At 40.2% G+C, this 15,319-nt stretch overlaps 1 protein-coding gene across 3 annotated transcripts in view; it reads right to left on the bottom strand.

The window, feature by feature from the left end:
- The window catches only part of smtnb (smoothelin b), a 355,969-nt gene that overhangs the window by 234,035 nt on the left and 106,615 nt on the right, over positions 1-15,319 (bottom strand). For all 3 annotated transcript variants that reach the window (XM_072587983.1, XM_072587985.1, XM_072587984.1), the window contains exons 4-5: positions 12,684-12,762; positions 11,293-11,453 (exon numbers count right to left, since the gene is read on the bottom strand). In XM_072587983.1, the coding sequence (XP_072444084.1) occupies positions 11,293-11,453; positions 12,684-12,762 (240 nt within the window). The remainder of the gene's footprint in view (positions 1-11,292; positions 11,454-12,683; positions 12,763-15,319) is intronic.

The following is a 15,319-nucleotide window of genomic DNA, read 5'->3' as shown; positions in this document are numbered from 1 at the left end:
AACTCCATCTACCACTTCTCAGCCCATCTGGTCAAGTTCCTGTTGTAATCTGAGGTAACCCTCTTCGCTGTCCACTACACCTCCAAACTTTGGTGTCATCTGCAAACTTACTAACGGTACCTCTTACATAAATGATTTGGATGCGAGCATAAATGACAAAAAGTAGAGGGCCCAGCACCAATCCTTGTGGCCCTCCACTGGTCACATGCCTCCCGTCTAAAAAACAACCCTCCACCACCACCCTCTGTCTTCTACCTTTGAGCCAGTTCTGTATCCAAATGGCTAGTTCTCCCTGTATTCCATGTGATCTAACCTTGCTAATCAGTCTCCCATGGGGAACCTTGTCGAATGCCTTACTGAAGTCCATTTAAATCACATCTACTGCTCTGCCCTCAATCTTCTTTGTTACTTCATCAAAAACCTCAAGTTTGAGAGATATGATTTCTCACGCACAAAGCCATGTTGACTATCCCTAATCAGTCCTTGCCTTTCCAAATACATGTACATCCTGTCCCTCAAGATTCCCTCCAACAACTTGCCCACCACAGAGGTCAGGCTCACTGGTCTATAGTTGCCTGGCTTGTCCTTACCGCCCTTCTTAAACAGTGGCACCACATTTGCCAGCCTCCAGTCTTCCGGCACTTCACCTGTGACTATTGATAATGCAAATATCTCAGCAAGAGGCCCAGCAATCACTTCTCTAGCTTCCCACAGAGTTCTCGGGTACACCTGATCAGGTCCTGGGGATTTATCCACCTTTAACCATTTCAAGACATCCAGCACTTCCTCCTCTGTAATCTGGACATTTTGCAAGATATCACCATCTATTTCCCTACAGTCTATATCTTCCATATCCTTTTCCACAGTAAATACTGATGCAAAATATTGATTTAGTATCTTCCCCCATTTTCGGTGGTTCCACACAAAGGCCGCCTTGCTGATCTTCGAGGGGCCCTATTCTCCCCCTAGTTACCCTTTTGTCCTTAATATATTGTAAAAACCCTTTGGATCCTCCTTAATTCTATTTGCCAAAGCTATCTCATGTCCCCGTTTTGCCCTCCTGATTTCCCTCTCAAGTATACTCCTACTTTCTTTATAGTCTAAGGATTCCCTCAATCTATCCTGTCTGTACCTGACATATGCTTCCTTCTTTTTCTTAACCAAACCCTCAATTTCTTTAGTCATCCAACATTCCCTATACCTACCAGCCTTCCTTTTCACCCTGACAGGAATATACTTTCTCTGGATTCTTATCTGCCTCCAATCAGCTTTCAAAAGTTCTTGCCGAATACCGTCAAAATTGGCCTTTCTCCAATTTAGAACTTCAACTTTTAGATATGGTCTGTCCTTTTCCATCACTATTTTAAATCTAATGGAATTATGGTCACTGGCCCCAAAGTGCTCTCCCACTGACACCCCACCCCACCAACCGTAACAAGGACAGAACACCCCTGGTGCTCACCTTCCACCCGACAAACCTTCGCATAAACCAAATCATCCGCCGACATTTCCGCCACCTCCAAAAAAGACGCCACCACCAGGGATATATTTCCCTCCCCACCCCTTTCTGCCTTCCGCAAAGACCGTTCCCTCCGTGACTACCTGGTCAGGTCCACACACCCGTACGACCCACCCTCCCATTCTGGCACTTTCCCCTGCCACCGCAGGAACTGTAAAACCTGTGCCCACACCTCCTCCCTCACCTCTATCCAAGGCCCTAAAGGAGCCTTCCACATCCAAAGTTTTACCTGCACATCCACTAATATCATTTATTGTATCCGTTGCTCCCGATGTGGTCTCCTCTACATTGGGGAGACTGGGCGCCTCCTAGCAGAGCGCTTTAGGGAACATCCAAGACACCCGCACCAATCAACCAAACCGCTCTGTGGCCCAACATTTCAACTCCCCCTCCCACTCTGCCGAGGACATGGAGGTCCTGGGCCTCCTTCACCACCGCTCCCTCACCACCAGACGCCTGGAGGAAGAACGCCTCATCTTCCGCCTCGGAACACTTCAACCCCAGGGCATCAATGTGGGCTTCAACAGCTTCCTCATTTCCCCTTCCCCCACCTCATCCTAGTTTCAAACTTCCAGCTCAGCACTGTCTCCTGGACTTGTCCGACCTGCCTATCTCCTTTTCCACCTATCCACTCCACCCTCTCCTCCTTGACCTATCACCTTCATCTCCTCCCCCACCTCACCCATTGTACTCTGTGCTACTCTCTCCCCACCCCCACCCTCTAGTTTATTTCTCCACGCTTCAGGCTCACTGCCTTTATTCCTGATGAAGGGCTTTTGTCCGAAACGTCGATTTCGCTGCTCGTTGGATGCTGCCTGAACTGCTGTGCTCTTCTAGCACCACTAATCCAGTATTTAATTTTCAGCATCTGCAGTCATTGTTTTTACCCCAGTCACCTGCCCTGCCTTATTTCTCAAGAGTAGGTCAAGTTTTGCACCTTCTCTAGTAGGTACATCCACATACCAAATGAAAAGATTGTCTTGTACGCACTTAAGAAATTCCTCTTCACCTAAACCAATCTAATACTATGGCAGTCCCAAGCGATGTTTGGAAAGTTAAAATCCCCTACTATAATGACCCTATTATTCTTACAGATAGCTGAGATCTCCTTACAAATTTGTTTCTCAATTTCCCTCTGACTATTGGGGAGTCTATAATACAATCCCAATAAGGTATATAACTTCCCTGGATGCATTTCCTGGAAAATCCTCCCTCAGCACAGCTGTAATGCTATCCTTTATCAAAAATGCCAACCTCCCTCCCCTCCTCTTGCCCCTCTTTCTATCCTTCCTGTCGCATTTGTATCCTGGAGCATTACATTGCCAGTCCTACCCACCTCACCCATTGTACTCTGTGCCTGTTTCTGTAATTGCTATGATATCCCAGTCCCATGTTCCTAACCATGCCGAGTTCATCTGCGTTCCCTGTTCGGCCCCTTGCATTGAAATAAATGCAATTTAATTTATTAGTCCTACCTTGTCCCTGCCTGTCCTGACTGACCCACTTCTGTTCTCAACTCACAGATTGATCTTTCCTCACTATCTCCCTGGGTCTCACCCCCGCCACCTTACTAGTTTAAATTCTCCCAAGCAGTTCTCGCAAATTTTCCTGCCATTATATTAGTCCCCTTCCAATTCAGGTGCAATCCGTCCTTCTTGTACAGGTCACTTCTACCCAAAAGAGATTCCAATGATCCAAAAATGTGAATCCTTCTCCCATACACCAGCGCCTCAGCCATGCATTCATCTGCTCTATCTTCCTATTCCTGCCCTCACTAGCTCATAGCACAAGGAGTAATCCAGATATTACTACCCTTGAGGACTTCCTTTTTAAATTTCTGCCTAACTCTAATCTCCCTTCAGAGTCTCAACCTTTTCCCTTCCAATGTCGTTGGTTCCAATGTGGACAATGAGATCTTGCTTGCCCCTCTCCCCACCGTGAGAACATTCTGCACCCTCTGAGACATCCTTGATCCTGGCACCAGGGAAACAACACACCATTCTGCTTTTTCTCTGCTGGCAACAGAAACGTCTGTCTGTACCTCAGACTACAGAATCCCCTAACACAATTGATCTCTTCGAAGCCGACGTACCCCTCGTTACATTAGAGCCAGCCTCAAAACCAGAAACTTGGATATTCCCCTGAGAATCCATCACCCGCTACATTTTCCAAAACCGCATGCTTGTTTGAAATGGGTATATCCACAAAAGACTCCTGCCCTAAGTGCCTACCTCTTACCCTTTCTGGAGTTAACCCATCCATGTGACTGCATCTGAGACTTCCTCTCCCTTCCTATAACTGCCATCCATCACATACTGTTGCTGTTGCAAATTCCTCATCGCTTCTATCGGTCTCTCCAACCGATTCATTCGATCTGATAAGATTCGCATCCAACAGCATTTATGGCAGATATAATCCGCAGTAACCCTTAAACTCTCTTTAAACTCCCACATCTGACAAGAATTACATATCACTGCAAAGACCATTTTTGCTCCTTCATTATCTATAGACCCAGAAAATAACAGTCTTATTTCTCTACAAAATACTGCACCAGGTTAAATTAATAGCAGTGGCTTATATTTTAAATTTAATCAAGAGACTTATCTCCAAAAACATAATCAAGAAAGAACCCACTGTACTCACTAATACAGCCTCTCTCGGACAGACTTAAAACAACAATTAACTTATCAGATTCTGTGTTGTGAACTTCGTCCAAACCGGTTCATCCAAGATTAGTTGTGAAATTCACTGTTTGTTCATTTTCCCAGATGCACTCAGATGTCCAGCGACACATGAATTCAAAAACAGCAAAGGCAGTAACTGTGCAGGTTCTCTCGCTCTCTTTATCTCTCTCTCTCTCTCTCTCTCTCTCTCCTGCACTGTCCTCACCATGTGCTTCCTTTGTCTGTTCTTCTCCCTTTTAAAACTGCTGTTGTTTTGACTTTTTTTTTTCCAAAATTCCAAAACAATGCAATAGCATATCAAACAGTAACTGCTGCTCCTGGAATTCAAGAAAATCACCTCCAGCATCTAAAATACCTCAAATAAAAAAGGACAGCTCTTACAGCTAGAAATTTTTCCCATCCTCCATCTTGGACTACCCAGAATCCTTATGTCCTCATTCAGGTGAGGAGTCAAATATCTGCTGCATTGCCAAGTCATGGTACTCCTGGCCTAGTTATGAAAGACTATTTTTCCTGTAATGACACAAAGGCAGTGATAATAAGATGTTCCCAAAGAGTAGCTAGGAAGTCCAGAGGACAAGAGATTAGATTAGATTACTTACAGTGTGGAAACAGGCCCTTCGGCCCAACAAGTCCACACCGCCCTGCCGAAGCGCAACCCACCCATACCCTTACATCTACCCCTTACCTAACACTACGGGCAATTTAGCATGGCCAATTCACCTGACCTGCACATCTTTGGAGTGTGGGAGGAAACCAGAGCACCCGGGAGGAAACCCACGCAGACACGGGGAGAATGTGCAAACTCCACACAGAGAGTTGCCTGAGGCGGGAATTGAACCCGGGTCTCTGGCGCTGTGAGGCAGCAGTGCTAACCACTGTGCCATCGTGCCGCCCAAGATGTCAATAGTTTGGGAGGATAAAGGTGGATGAGAGCCATTGTATGGACACGCTGCATACAAAAGCTCAGTTACAATCCATGAGTTAGATTAAGTAGTAGTGGCCCTGAGAATGTGAGGTAGCACAGAGAAATCAGTGGCAGTTGAGCACAGAAGGTTATTAAATCTTCTTACAGCACTGCCAGGTATATCTTTTGCCTCGGGACACTGCACTGACTTAGGTTGCCACCTTTGGCCAGTTTGCAGAAAAGATCACTCCCCTTCTTTCAATGACAAGCATTCACCAGGACCTCCAGATTCTGTCAGAAAAAAAAGAGTTGCCATCTTCCCTTTCTGTGCCATCATAAGTTCAAACAGTGTAGGACTACAGCTTAAGGGCCAGTTCCTGAAGTGACAGAAATGCTGTGAAGTTGGGGGTTTGAATATGATGTCAGCAGTGTAAATGTTGCAAAGTAAGGGCAGTAGTATTTGCTTCAATATTTCTTTTGTATGATTCATGAGCCAGGTCTGAAGAGGCCAGTGGCGTAATCAATGAGCTGAAAAGTAGACAATTGTGCAAGAAAAGTCAATGTGGTCCATGTCTGGCCTCCTCCCATGAATCTTTCCAAAAGCAACACTTAGGGAAAATTCAGCCCATAATCATTGGATCAGACTTTCACTGACTCCAAAATACCCAGAGATGTTCCTAATGGGCATCTTATGTCAGAGCAGCTGAGTGAGTAGCCTGCCTCTTTGTCATCAGGGATAACATTATGTAGCAATAATCAAAAGTGTAAAAGGAAAAGATCAATTATCTTAAATATGGCATCTGTGTGGAGCAATTGGCACTTGAATATTACTTCAAAGTGAAGCATCTGATTTCAAGTCCAAATCTAGAGACTTGAGTGCTACACAATAAGACATGCTATTCTTTAGATAACATGAAACTAAGTCCCATCTATCCTCTCCACCAGACATAAAAGATCACACTGCACTTTAAGAAGTAGAGAGAGAGAGAGATCAGTATTTTAGCCAATATTTCATCTTTAATTAGTTCCTTGAAATAGACCATCTGGTCTTTCATCTTGTTGATGCTCATGGGAGACTACTGGCCACAGATTAGCCTCCACATTTTTTGCTGCACATTCTGTTGTAATGCAAATTTTGTTTCAACCAACATTTATCAACCAACTCTTGATAAACTGGCAAATATTGTATATCTCAAATACAGCGATCTACTGCAATGTATCCAAATATTTGTGCTGTAAATGAAGTATAACAGTGATGTTTATACCCTCTGCATTATATTTCTATTACTTACTGTTTGTTCTTACATTGATTTTAGGAAATGTGTTAATATCTTAACATCCCTCAAAAATTCTATGTAATGTTTCAAAGTTTTACTTGGTCAGGGTTTATTGTGATTATACATACCTCAATTATCCAGACTATTTGGTCAACCAGCACACATCTGGTCACATAAGTGCTGATTTTTAAAAGAATTTGCTGTCCTTTGCTCTATTATAAAGCGAAGGTTGACCCCACACCTCGGAGAAGTAAAACCAAAACACCCAAAGTGGAGCATCTTGCTGTATAATCTGTAAGAATGTGAATAGAGGTGTAACCTGCCCTTCAGCAAATTCTAGAGGTTAAATAAAACACCGACACTAACTTTAAAATCAACAAGTAACAATTTATTTATCTAACGCTAACAGTGAACAAATTAACTAAACTATTAATAAACCAAATAAATCTCTAACTACTAACTATTCCCAAATAAACAAGATTTGAATGGTATGCTTTTCCAATAAATACAAGTCCTACTCATGTAGAAAAAAAAAATTTAGTCTCTTGAAATCACAACCAGGTTCCAGAATATTTTGTGCTTTCTTCTGTTGAGTCTTCCGTTAGGAAAGTTTCCTTCAATTCTTCAGACAGGAATGCCTTTTCCTCCAATTCTTCATTGTTGGTTATTTAGATGGTGCTTTCTCTAATATATAGGATTACTGTGAAAGCCAATATTTCTCTCGAGATCGGAGGGCTGTTAGCTCTGGCAAATGGCACTTAGTTCTGGGATCTCTGTCTAATTGTCCCTTCTTTTATACCATGATGACATAATAATATTTCTTACATTAGATTTGTTCTAATGTTGACAAAACCATCAGATTTAAATTTATTAGGTACTTGGCATCTAAGTGCCTGGTTCAAATTCATCGGCGAAATTCAAAACTTCTTGTCTTGGTAAAAACTTGACCTGCTAACTGTACGGCCTTTCAATACAAAAATGTTTATTCGGGCTCTCTGTACTTACATTTTGCATTTCTAAGCACAGAAAAATCACTATCTTTTAAAAGGGACCATGCAATTCTCCTCCCCCCACCACCATGCCCCCACATTTTACAATTTTACACACACCGAATTCTAATTTCCTGTCTGCTGATCCACAATTACTCTAACTTCACAACAGCTCTTTATAAGCTGAAAAACACAAAAAGCACTGTACGTAAGTCATTTGGTCTGTCTTCCCTTCAGCTAGTTGGAACGTTTACTTAAGTAATTTAATTCACAAATATTTTATTACCAAAAAAGAGATAGTACTAAAACTTTCTATCTTGCATTCATCAGGACAAATATAAGAATGTCAATTAGTGAGTTTTGAGAAGATTTGTAGCTCAGGTTGAGGTTCTGGATGAAGGTTTGCTCACTGAGCTGGAAGGTTCATTTTCATGAACACAAGTTATACGCCAAACAAAAAAAGGGTGCAAACTATTCAGCAAGATTGAAGCATTGCGTAAAAGATTCTAAATGCTGATATTTTGAACAGCTGTGTTTGACTGACAGCTTAATGAGAAGGCAAGAAGGCCAATGCATTTCAGTAGGAATAGTGAATGACGTTTTTTGGTTGCTGACTTGAACTGAAGCTCACCATGGCACAAGGCTCCTCTGAAACGTTATAAACTGTAAATACTAATTGAGGGGGAGATGAAAATATGGCAGATTTGTAGTCAAGCAACACAATTTACAATTAGAAACACAGGAATAGAAAACTATCATTCAGTCCTTCAAGCCTGTTGCATTATTCAATGAGATCATGGTTGATCTGTGGCCTATCTCCACATAACTGGTTTTGTCCCATATCCCTTAATACCTTTGCTTAACAAAACTTTAACAATCTCGGATTTTAAGTTAACAACTAATCCAGCATCAACTGTCAGTTGAGGAAGAGAACTCCAAACCCAGTATCTTTTAAGTGTCGAAGTGCTTCCTAACATCTTTTCTGAACCGGCTATCCTTAATTCTTGGACTATGCCCCCTCGTCCTAGAATCTCGAACCAGTAGAGATCTACTGTCTTCTTCTGTTAATATTTTGAAGATAATATTTACATTACCTACACTAATCAGGAAACATTTGATAGGTTTGCTCTCCCTTGTTTGGTATTCATTCATAAGATATGGGCATCACTAGCCGAGCGAATTCCTAATTGACTATTAACTGTCATCCTGACAATCACATATCTGTGTAATTAGGAACCATACGTAGGCCAGACCAGGTAAGGAAAGCAGATTTCCCTCCATAAGTGATACTAATGAATCCAATGGGATTTTACAACAATTGACCATAAACACCATTGCATTTTATTCTAGTTTTTTTTGTAATTAAACTCAAAATTTCATGATGTGCTATGGTAGGATTTGAACCCATGTCCCCAGAACATTAACCTGAGGTCCTGGATTAATAATCCAATTATATTACCACTATGGAACCACCTCTTGTTTCTAACACTCTTGGAAAGGCTGAAAAAGAAGACAGCAAGAGGAAAACAAAAATGGAGATTTTAAAGAGGAGAAGGGAAGTCAAGGGAAAAGAACTGGGCAGGTTTGGTGAAAGAGCAAACACATTTGCCTCAGGAATTTACAAGTAAAACATTTGCTGAAAATTCAAGACATCAAGATGGCAGTGACAGCTGAGAAATTTTATCCAAGGATATTTGATTATATGATATAAATGAAACCATTATTAATGTAAACATAGCAACTTATAATGGAAAAAATGGTTAGGATTGCTGAAAGAATGACACGTCTGACTCAAAAATTTACAAATGGAATATATTTGATGAAAATTCAAGGCATTGCTAAGATCGTACAGACATTTGTGAAACTTCCTCCAAGAACACTTAATTACATATAGACATTACCATTAATAGAGTTAAGATATGAAATTATAAAGGAAATAATATATTAAAGTGCAAAAAAAGTGACAAATCATCATGTAATTTTTCAAAACATTTAGAAATATGAAAGATTCTAGAGAGCAACAAATATAGACCTATATACCCTTTTGTTGCTGATTGTGGTTTACATCCCAAATATTCCTGAGAGAATCTTGACAGGAAGTAGGACATGCATTCACATGCAAATTGTATTTGAACATATTTAAAGCATTTTATTAATGGAGAAATAACTATCTACAATGAACAACAGCTATTTAGCAGAAAGCCCACCTCTACAATAAAAGGTAAAGGTAAAGTCAGACTTGGATTATAGGTCTGCTGTCTCATTAGGGAGGGATGACTGATGGTGTTTTAACCAGAGGGTTACCACACCTCAGGTAAGGGAAGAGGCCGAGAAGGAGGGACCTTCATGGTAACCTCACCTGGTTTGAGAATGGAATTCACGCTGCTTATATCACTCTGCATCACAAACCAGCTGGCTAGTCAACTGAGCTAATCAACCCCTGCATCCTAAAAATGAGCTCAGATGTAAATTGAATTCTGTTGTGTCCCATGCACACAACTCCAAGGTGAAGTCCAACTGCTTGTTGTATGCATACTAGTACTTACATTTCAAATTGGCAGAAGAGTATGACTGGTGTTATTTGAAGTGATTGGGGAAGGCTTCAGATAAAAGAAATCCCTTAACTAGAAACTCTGGAATGTAGTTTTAAGCAGGTTTCCAGATTTCAACAGATGATTTGCCAACAACTCTCCTCCTCCCCACTGTCAACCCTCCCAATGATACGCTGTTGCTCATTTAAGATGAGCAATCATTTCTCAGACTGGAAAGCCACCTAAATCAACAGCTTTAAAAGGTGTTTGAGCTAGAAGGCCAGAATTCAAATCCCACCTGCTGCAGAGGTGTGTACAGTCTTTGCTCTGTACCTGCAAGGGTTCCATTCCTGAGAACCCCTGTAAATGACGACATTTGAGAGTGCAAAGCTTGTTAAAAATAGGGTAAAATTTGCAGATATGCAAATATTGCCTGCAGATGTTGATTTTTGTTATTGATTTTTTGGTGTGGATAGGTGAATTCACAATTCGTGATTTCATGGATACAGAGAATTTACAGTAATAACATCTCAACATGTTGATTAGAAAATATTTTTTAAGGTGTGCGCTGATTGCCTTGCCAGAAGTACTTCCAAATAACATGTGGAAAGCCACTTAAAATGAACACTGCACCAATGCAGCTTCCAATCATATCAAATAATAACATTCACAACGAGTTATATTTAATGGAGCACTCTATAATTTGATCAACTCATAATGGAGATTTACATATCATTTCTTTCCTGGCAGCCAGAATTTGCCATTCAAATTGAAATTTAAAATGATACACACTTACATTAAAAGTAGCCAGAAAGGGCAAGAATGAATAAGGGAACAAGGATTTCTGGGTACCACATGTCCCCTACAATGAATATATTGCACCTATGTCAAGGTGAACTCTATACATCTCAAATATTCAAGTTAATGGGATGTCAAAACTGAATGATAAACAGAAATAACCTCGTACAATCAAAGTAGTAATGTTAGCTGTGAGCATATATCTCTTATACCAATTAAAAATCAGTAATCAGGAATAATGGGCCTGTCATAGCAAAGGGACAGCAAACAACACAAATATGCAAAAGCAACGGATTTTTCAATGGCAGTTACCTTTGACATGTTATTAAATCACTTCGAGTTATCAGTTCAAAATAAATATCAAGGATCACTTGATTTAGCAGGTAAACCAAGTGCTTACTTTTCCTTTCTTTTTGTCCCAATCTGTATTTATGATTGGGAAAAATGCATTCAAAATTCTAAAACTGTCCATTCATAATTTATATTTTTGGTGCTTTGTTTTTGAAAATGCTCATCAAGGCAGTTAACATTCTTTTTAATATGAAGAGGTGAAACTAGATTATTGATTAGATTAATGAAATACTCACTTGTGTTTGAAGAACATTTTCCTTGTCATTTGTAGGTAGATCTTTGGTTGACCATGTTGTTTGTGATGTGATGTTCAGAGGGTAAGTGCTAGTTGTTCTTTCATTTTGCAGTGCTCTATTATGAACTAGCATGCCAACTGGCTTGTTTGGCATGGATGCAGCTGAATTAACAGAAAATGAACAGTCTATGTAGTGTACAAGCAATTTTGGAACATATTCTTACATTGCTTAGATTAACTAGTGAACCACTGATCAGAAATGAAAGTTATACTAATGGGGAATGCTCAGCAATATGTAGATGTCAACCTATGTTCATTAGTAACATTCCTCCTTCAGTCAAAAGGCTATGAGTTAAAGCTCCACTTGAGAAACCTGAACAATCAATCTAGCCAGAAATTTCAGTGCAGACCTGGAGAAAATGTTGCACCACTGGAAGTACAATTTCCAAATGTCAAAATTAACTGAGGCCCTAACTCAGGCAGACAAAAAAAAAAGATCTTAGAGCAATATTCAAGAAAAAGGAGAGTTCTCCCAGTGTGCTGGCTGGCATTTATCAACCATGACCTAAGGTTGTATGATTATTTAGTCACTTGTAAAGATCTATGCCTGGGTCTCTGAAAGGTGCATATTGGGGGGGGGGTATTCCTAAATTGCCATAGTGACTACAGTTCAAAGGTACTTTGTTGATTTTGAAATGTGTTATATTGTACTGATAGTAAAATATTTAATTCTGAATATTGGATGATGTTGTGACTGTTAATCTTATCTAGGATAATAGTACTGGTGCTAAAGTATTTCTCAGAACTTTCTCAAAGGATGAGGATAAACAACCAGTCAGAGTTCTGGTGCCTGATTACTGTCTGATGATTCCTCAGATCATTAGCTGAAACTTGACATTTGTTTTTTGAGTTTTCAAAAAATGGAATGGTAGACAGATTTTGTACGGTAAGTCCATACATATCAGCTCATGAATAATGGGTCTTGGTCTAAACTTCTTGTAAACTTTCTTATTCTTTAAATTTTGGTTTGCTGGTGCGATGTTATTACATTTTCGAAGGGAAATAATAGATTTCATAGAATCCCTACAGTGTGGAAACAGGTCCTTTGGTCCAACAGGTCCATGCCAGCCCTCTGAAGAGTAACCCACCCAGACCCATTCCCCTACCCTATATTCTACATTTACCCCTGACTAATGCACCTAACCTACACATCAATGAACACTATGGGCAATTTAGCTTGGCCAATTTACTTATCTTTGGATGTATAATCCTTAAGATAATGCAGCCACAGTCGGTCCACTTACTGCTCAAAGGTAGCAAAATATGCAGATTTCTCATGAATTCAAGCACTGTTAAGAAAAAAACTCATTGAATGAACACAAATTAACCCACCTTCAATCTCTCGCTCACGAAGTTTGCGAATGGCAGCTCTAATCAGTTTACGTTCTGCATATTCACCTGCATTTCGGAGCTATTGAAGCACAAAGAAAATCAAAGTTAATTGTTTACTGCTGAGACCTAAACAATTTAAATTTTTTTTGCATTGCAAGCTTTTTGTAATGCCATGCATGTCGTTGTAATTTAGGTTATCCAAAAACCATTTCAGGCAAGGTAACAGTACATATTTCTTAGCACCACATTGACTAAGGGGAATTCCCACTGTTATCATTCAAACAAAGGTTTTCCTGAATAAAGCTTAATATGACTTATCCTGACCGTGGTTGCAAAATTATGAAAAATATGAAAAGGTATTTTTTAAAAAGGGTCAAAAATCAAATCCTAGCATCTGTTGATAAACAAATCTCCTTGGGAGGTTCAATGCTGGAATCTGTACCAAAAACAAATGCTAGAGATCACAGCAGGTCAGACAACATCCATAGAGAGCAAGCTAACCTTTCCAATCCAGATGACTCTTACAAGGAGTCTAGATGGCTCTGAAGAGTCATCTGGACTCAAAAAGTTAGCTTTTTCTCTCTCTGTCTGACCCAGTGTGATCTCCAGCATTTGTTTTCAGAAAGCTCCTTGGCCAATATTAATTGCTTTCAGAAATCTCCTTGGCCCGTAAATTATAAATTTTCTTGGAGACAAGAATCTAACTTCTTTTAAATTTATAAATGGATTCAAATTTAGATTGGGTTGTAGTGCTAAGGGTGTGTGGAGTGAGGGAGCAGGAGTGGAGGAGGCAATTGTCTACATTTGCACTTAGTCAACTATCCAGTAAAGTACACAAGGCAGTTATTTACATCCACACCCAGTTGTACACGAAGATGCACATGATATCGCCCATTATGCTTGAGGTCTTCCAAAGCAGAGATACATCATCACCCAAGAAATAATTTAATTTGATTCAAGTTCCCTGTACATTTTTGTTCACTCGGTTACAGTTCATTGCTGTTGTGTCTTAAGAAGGTGGCATTCATTAACTTAATGAATAAAAATCTCTGGTTAATTTTAAAAATTTTGTCCAAAGAGACATGGTAATCCTTAGAGGGGATTACCAACAGAAGTCGGTGCATTAGAATGTGGTACGAACTATTTAAGAGCCATAGCAACTTATATATACAAAGTTACAATTCACCCAGGGGAACCCCATGTGTCAGTGCAACAGTACCCAAATTGTGGATCACAGCGCCAGTTGGGATCACAGGAACAGCCAACGGTCCCAAGCATCCCATCCTGCAAGACTGTCTCAAGCAGTGTTCAGCCCTTCATCTTGCCAGACTCATTTCTCTCGGCACTGGGCTCCTGCCTGTGGCTGATTCACTGCGTATCAAACCTCAGCCCAACCACAAATTTGATGGCCATGCCTCTGAAGTTGAGCTGCAGCCTGTTGAGCTCAAACACAGAACAACCTCTGCTCCACTATCAGTTCCCTCTGGATAACAACCTGTATTTTCGCTGCTACCTAGCAAAAGGTCTGTGAGCTGAAGCAGCTTGGATGAAATAATGGATTAGTGGTGCTGGAAGAGCACAGCAGTTCAGGCAGCATCCAAGTAGCTTCAAAAATCAACTTTTCAGGCAAAAGCCCTTCATCAGGAATAAAAAGCTTTTTATTCCTGATGAAGGGCTTTTGCCCGAAACGTTGATTTTGAAGCTACTTGGATGCTGCCTGAACTGCTGTGCTCTTCCAGCACCACTAATCCAGAATCTGGCTTCCAGCATCTACAGTCATTGTTTTTACCTGGATGAAATAATGGACTGGTGAAGACGAAATATAATCTTTGTAAAAAGTCCTTTAAAAATACAATTTTTAAAAAATTATATGTTGATCAATAAGAAAAACTTTAATGTAAATATTTTATTATAGTTTATTTTTGTTTCAGCTGAGGTTGCATTAATTTTCAAGTTTATCATGGGTTGGGGGAGTACAGGGTACTCCTGTCATTGACACCTGTCATTAACAACAGTATTTTGCATTTATACAGAATCACTATTTAATTTCCTTACTTTTGTCTGAATTCTATAACTTTTTTTTTCCCTAAATTAAATAGCCAGTTAATTGAAAGATGAGATAAGGGATAACTAAAAATCAGTCCAGAGATATCAATTTTAAAGAAAAGTCTAAAAGGAGGTTGACGATTCTCGGTTTGTTCATCTTAGTGCCTGAAGACAGTGGAGTCCATGGTGGAGCAAGGGGAGGAGAAGGAGAGTAGAAGCAGAGGGCATGAAGGGGTTTATAACATAGGAGAAAGTTAGAGAGAGGGGATGCTAAACAGGAGTATGAAAATTTGAGATGTTGGAGGATTGGTAGCTAACATAAATCAGGGGTGATGCACATGGATATTGAATAGGCTTTATGCAACACAGTTTTATGAATTAACATCCCGGAGGGTAAGGAATGGTGGGTTTGCCAAGACAGCATTAAAAGTGGTAAAATATGAAAGGTTGAGGAAGAGACCAAAACTGGTGATGTTGCTGAAGCAGAGAGGGAAATTCTTTGTAATGGGCAGCATTTAGAATGAGATACACAGTTCGGAGTTAAAAAGAAAAGGACAATGAGATTGCAGCAGTTTGTTTCAGCCTGAGAC

Source organism: Chiloscyllium punctatum, chromosome 17, assembly GCF_047496795.1.
Source record: "Chiloscyllium punctatum isolate Juve2018m chromosome 17, sChiPun1.3, whole genome shotgun sequence".
Lineage (NCBI taxonomy): Eukaryota > Metazoa > Chordata > Chondrichthyes > Orectolobiformes > Hemiscylliidae > Chiloscyllium > Chiloscyllium punctatum.
Note: the sequence above shows the minus strand (reverse complement) of the source record. Positions and strands in the feature narration are given on the sequence as shown.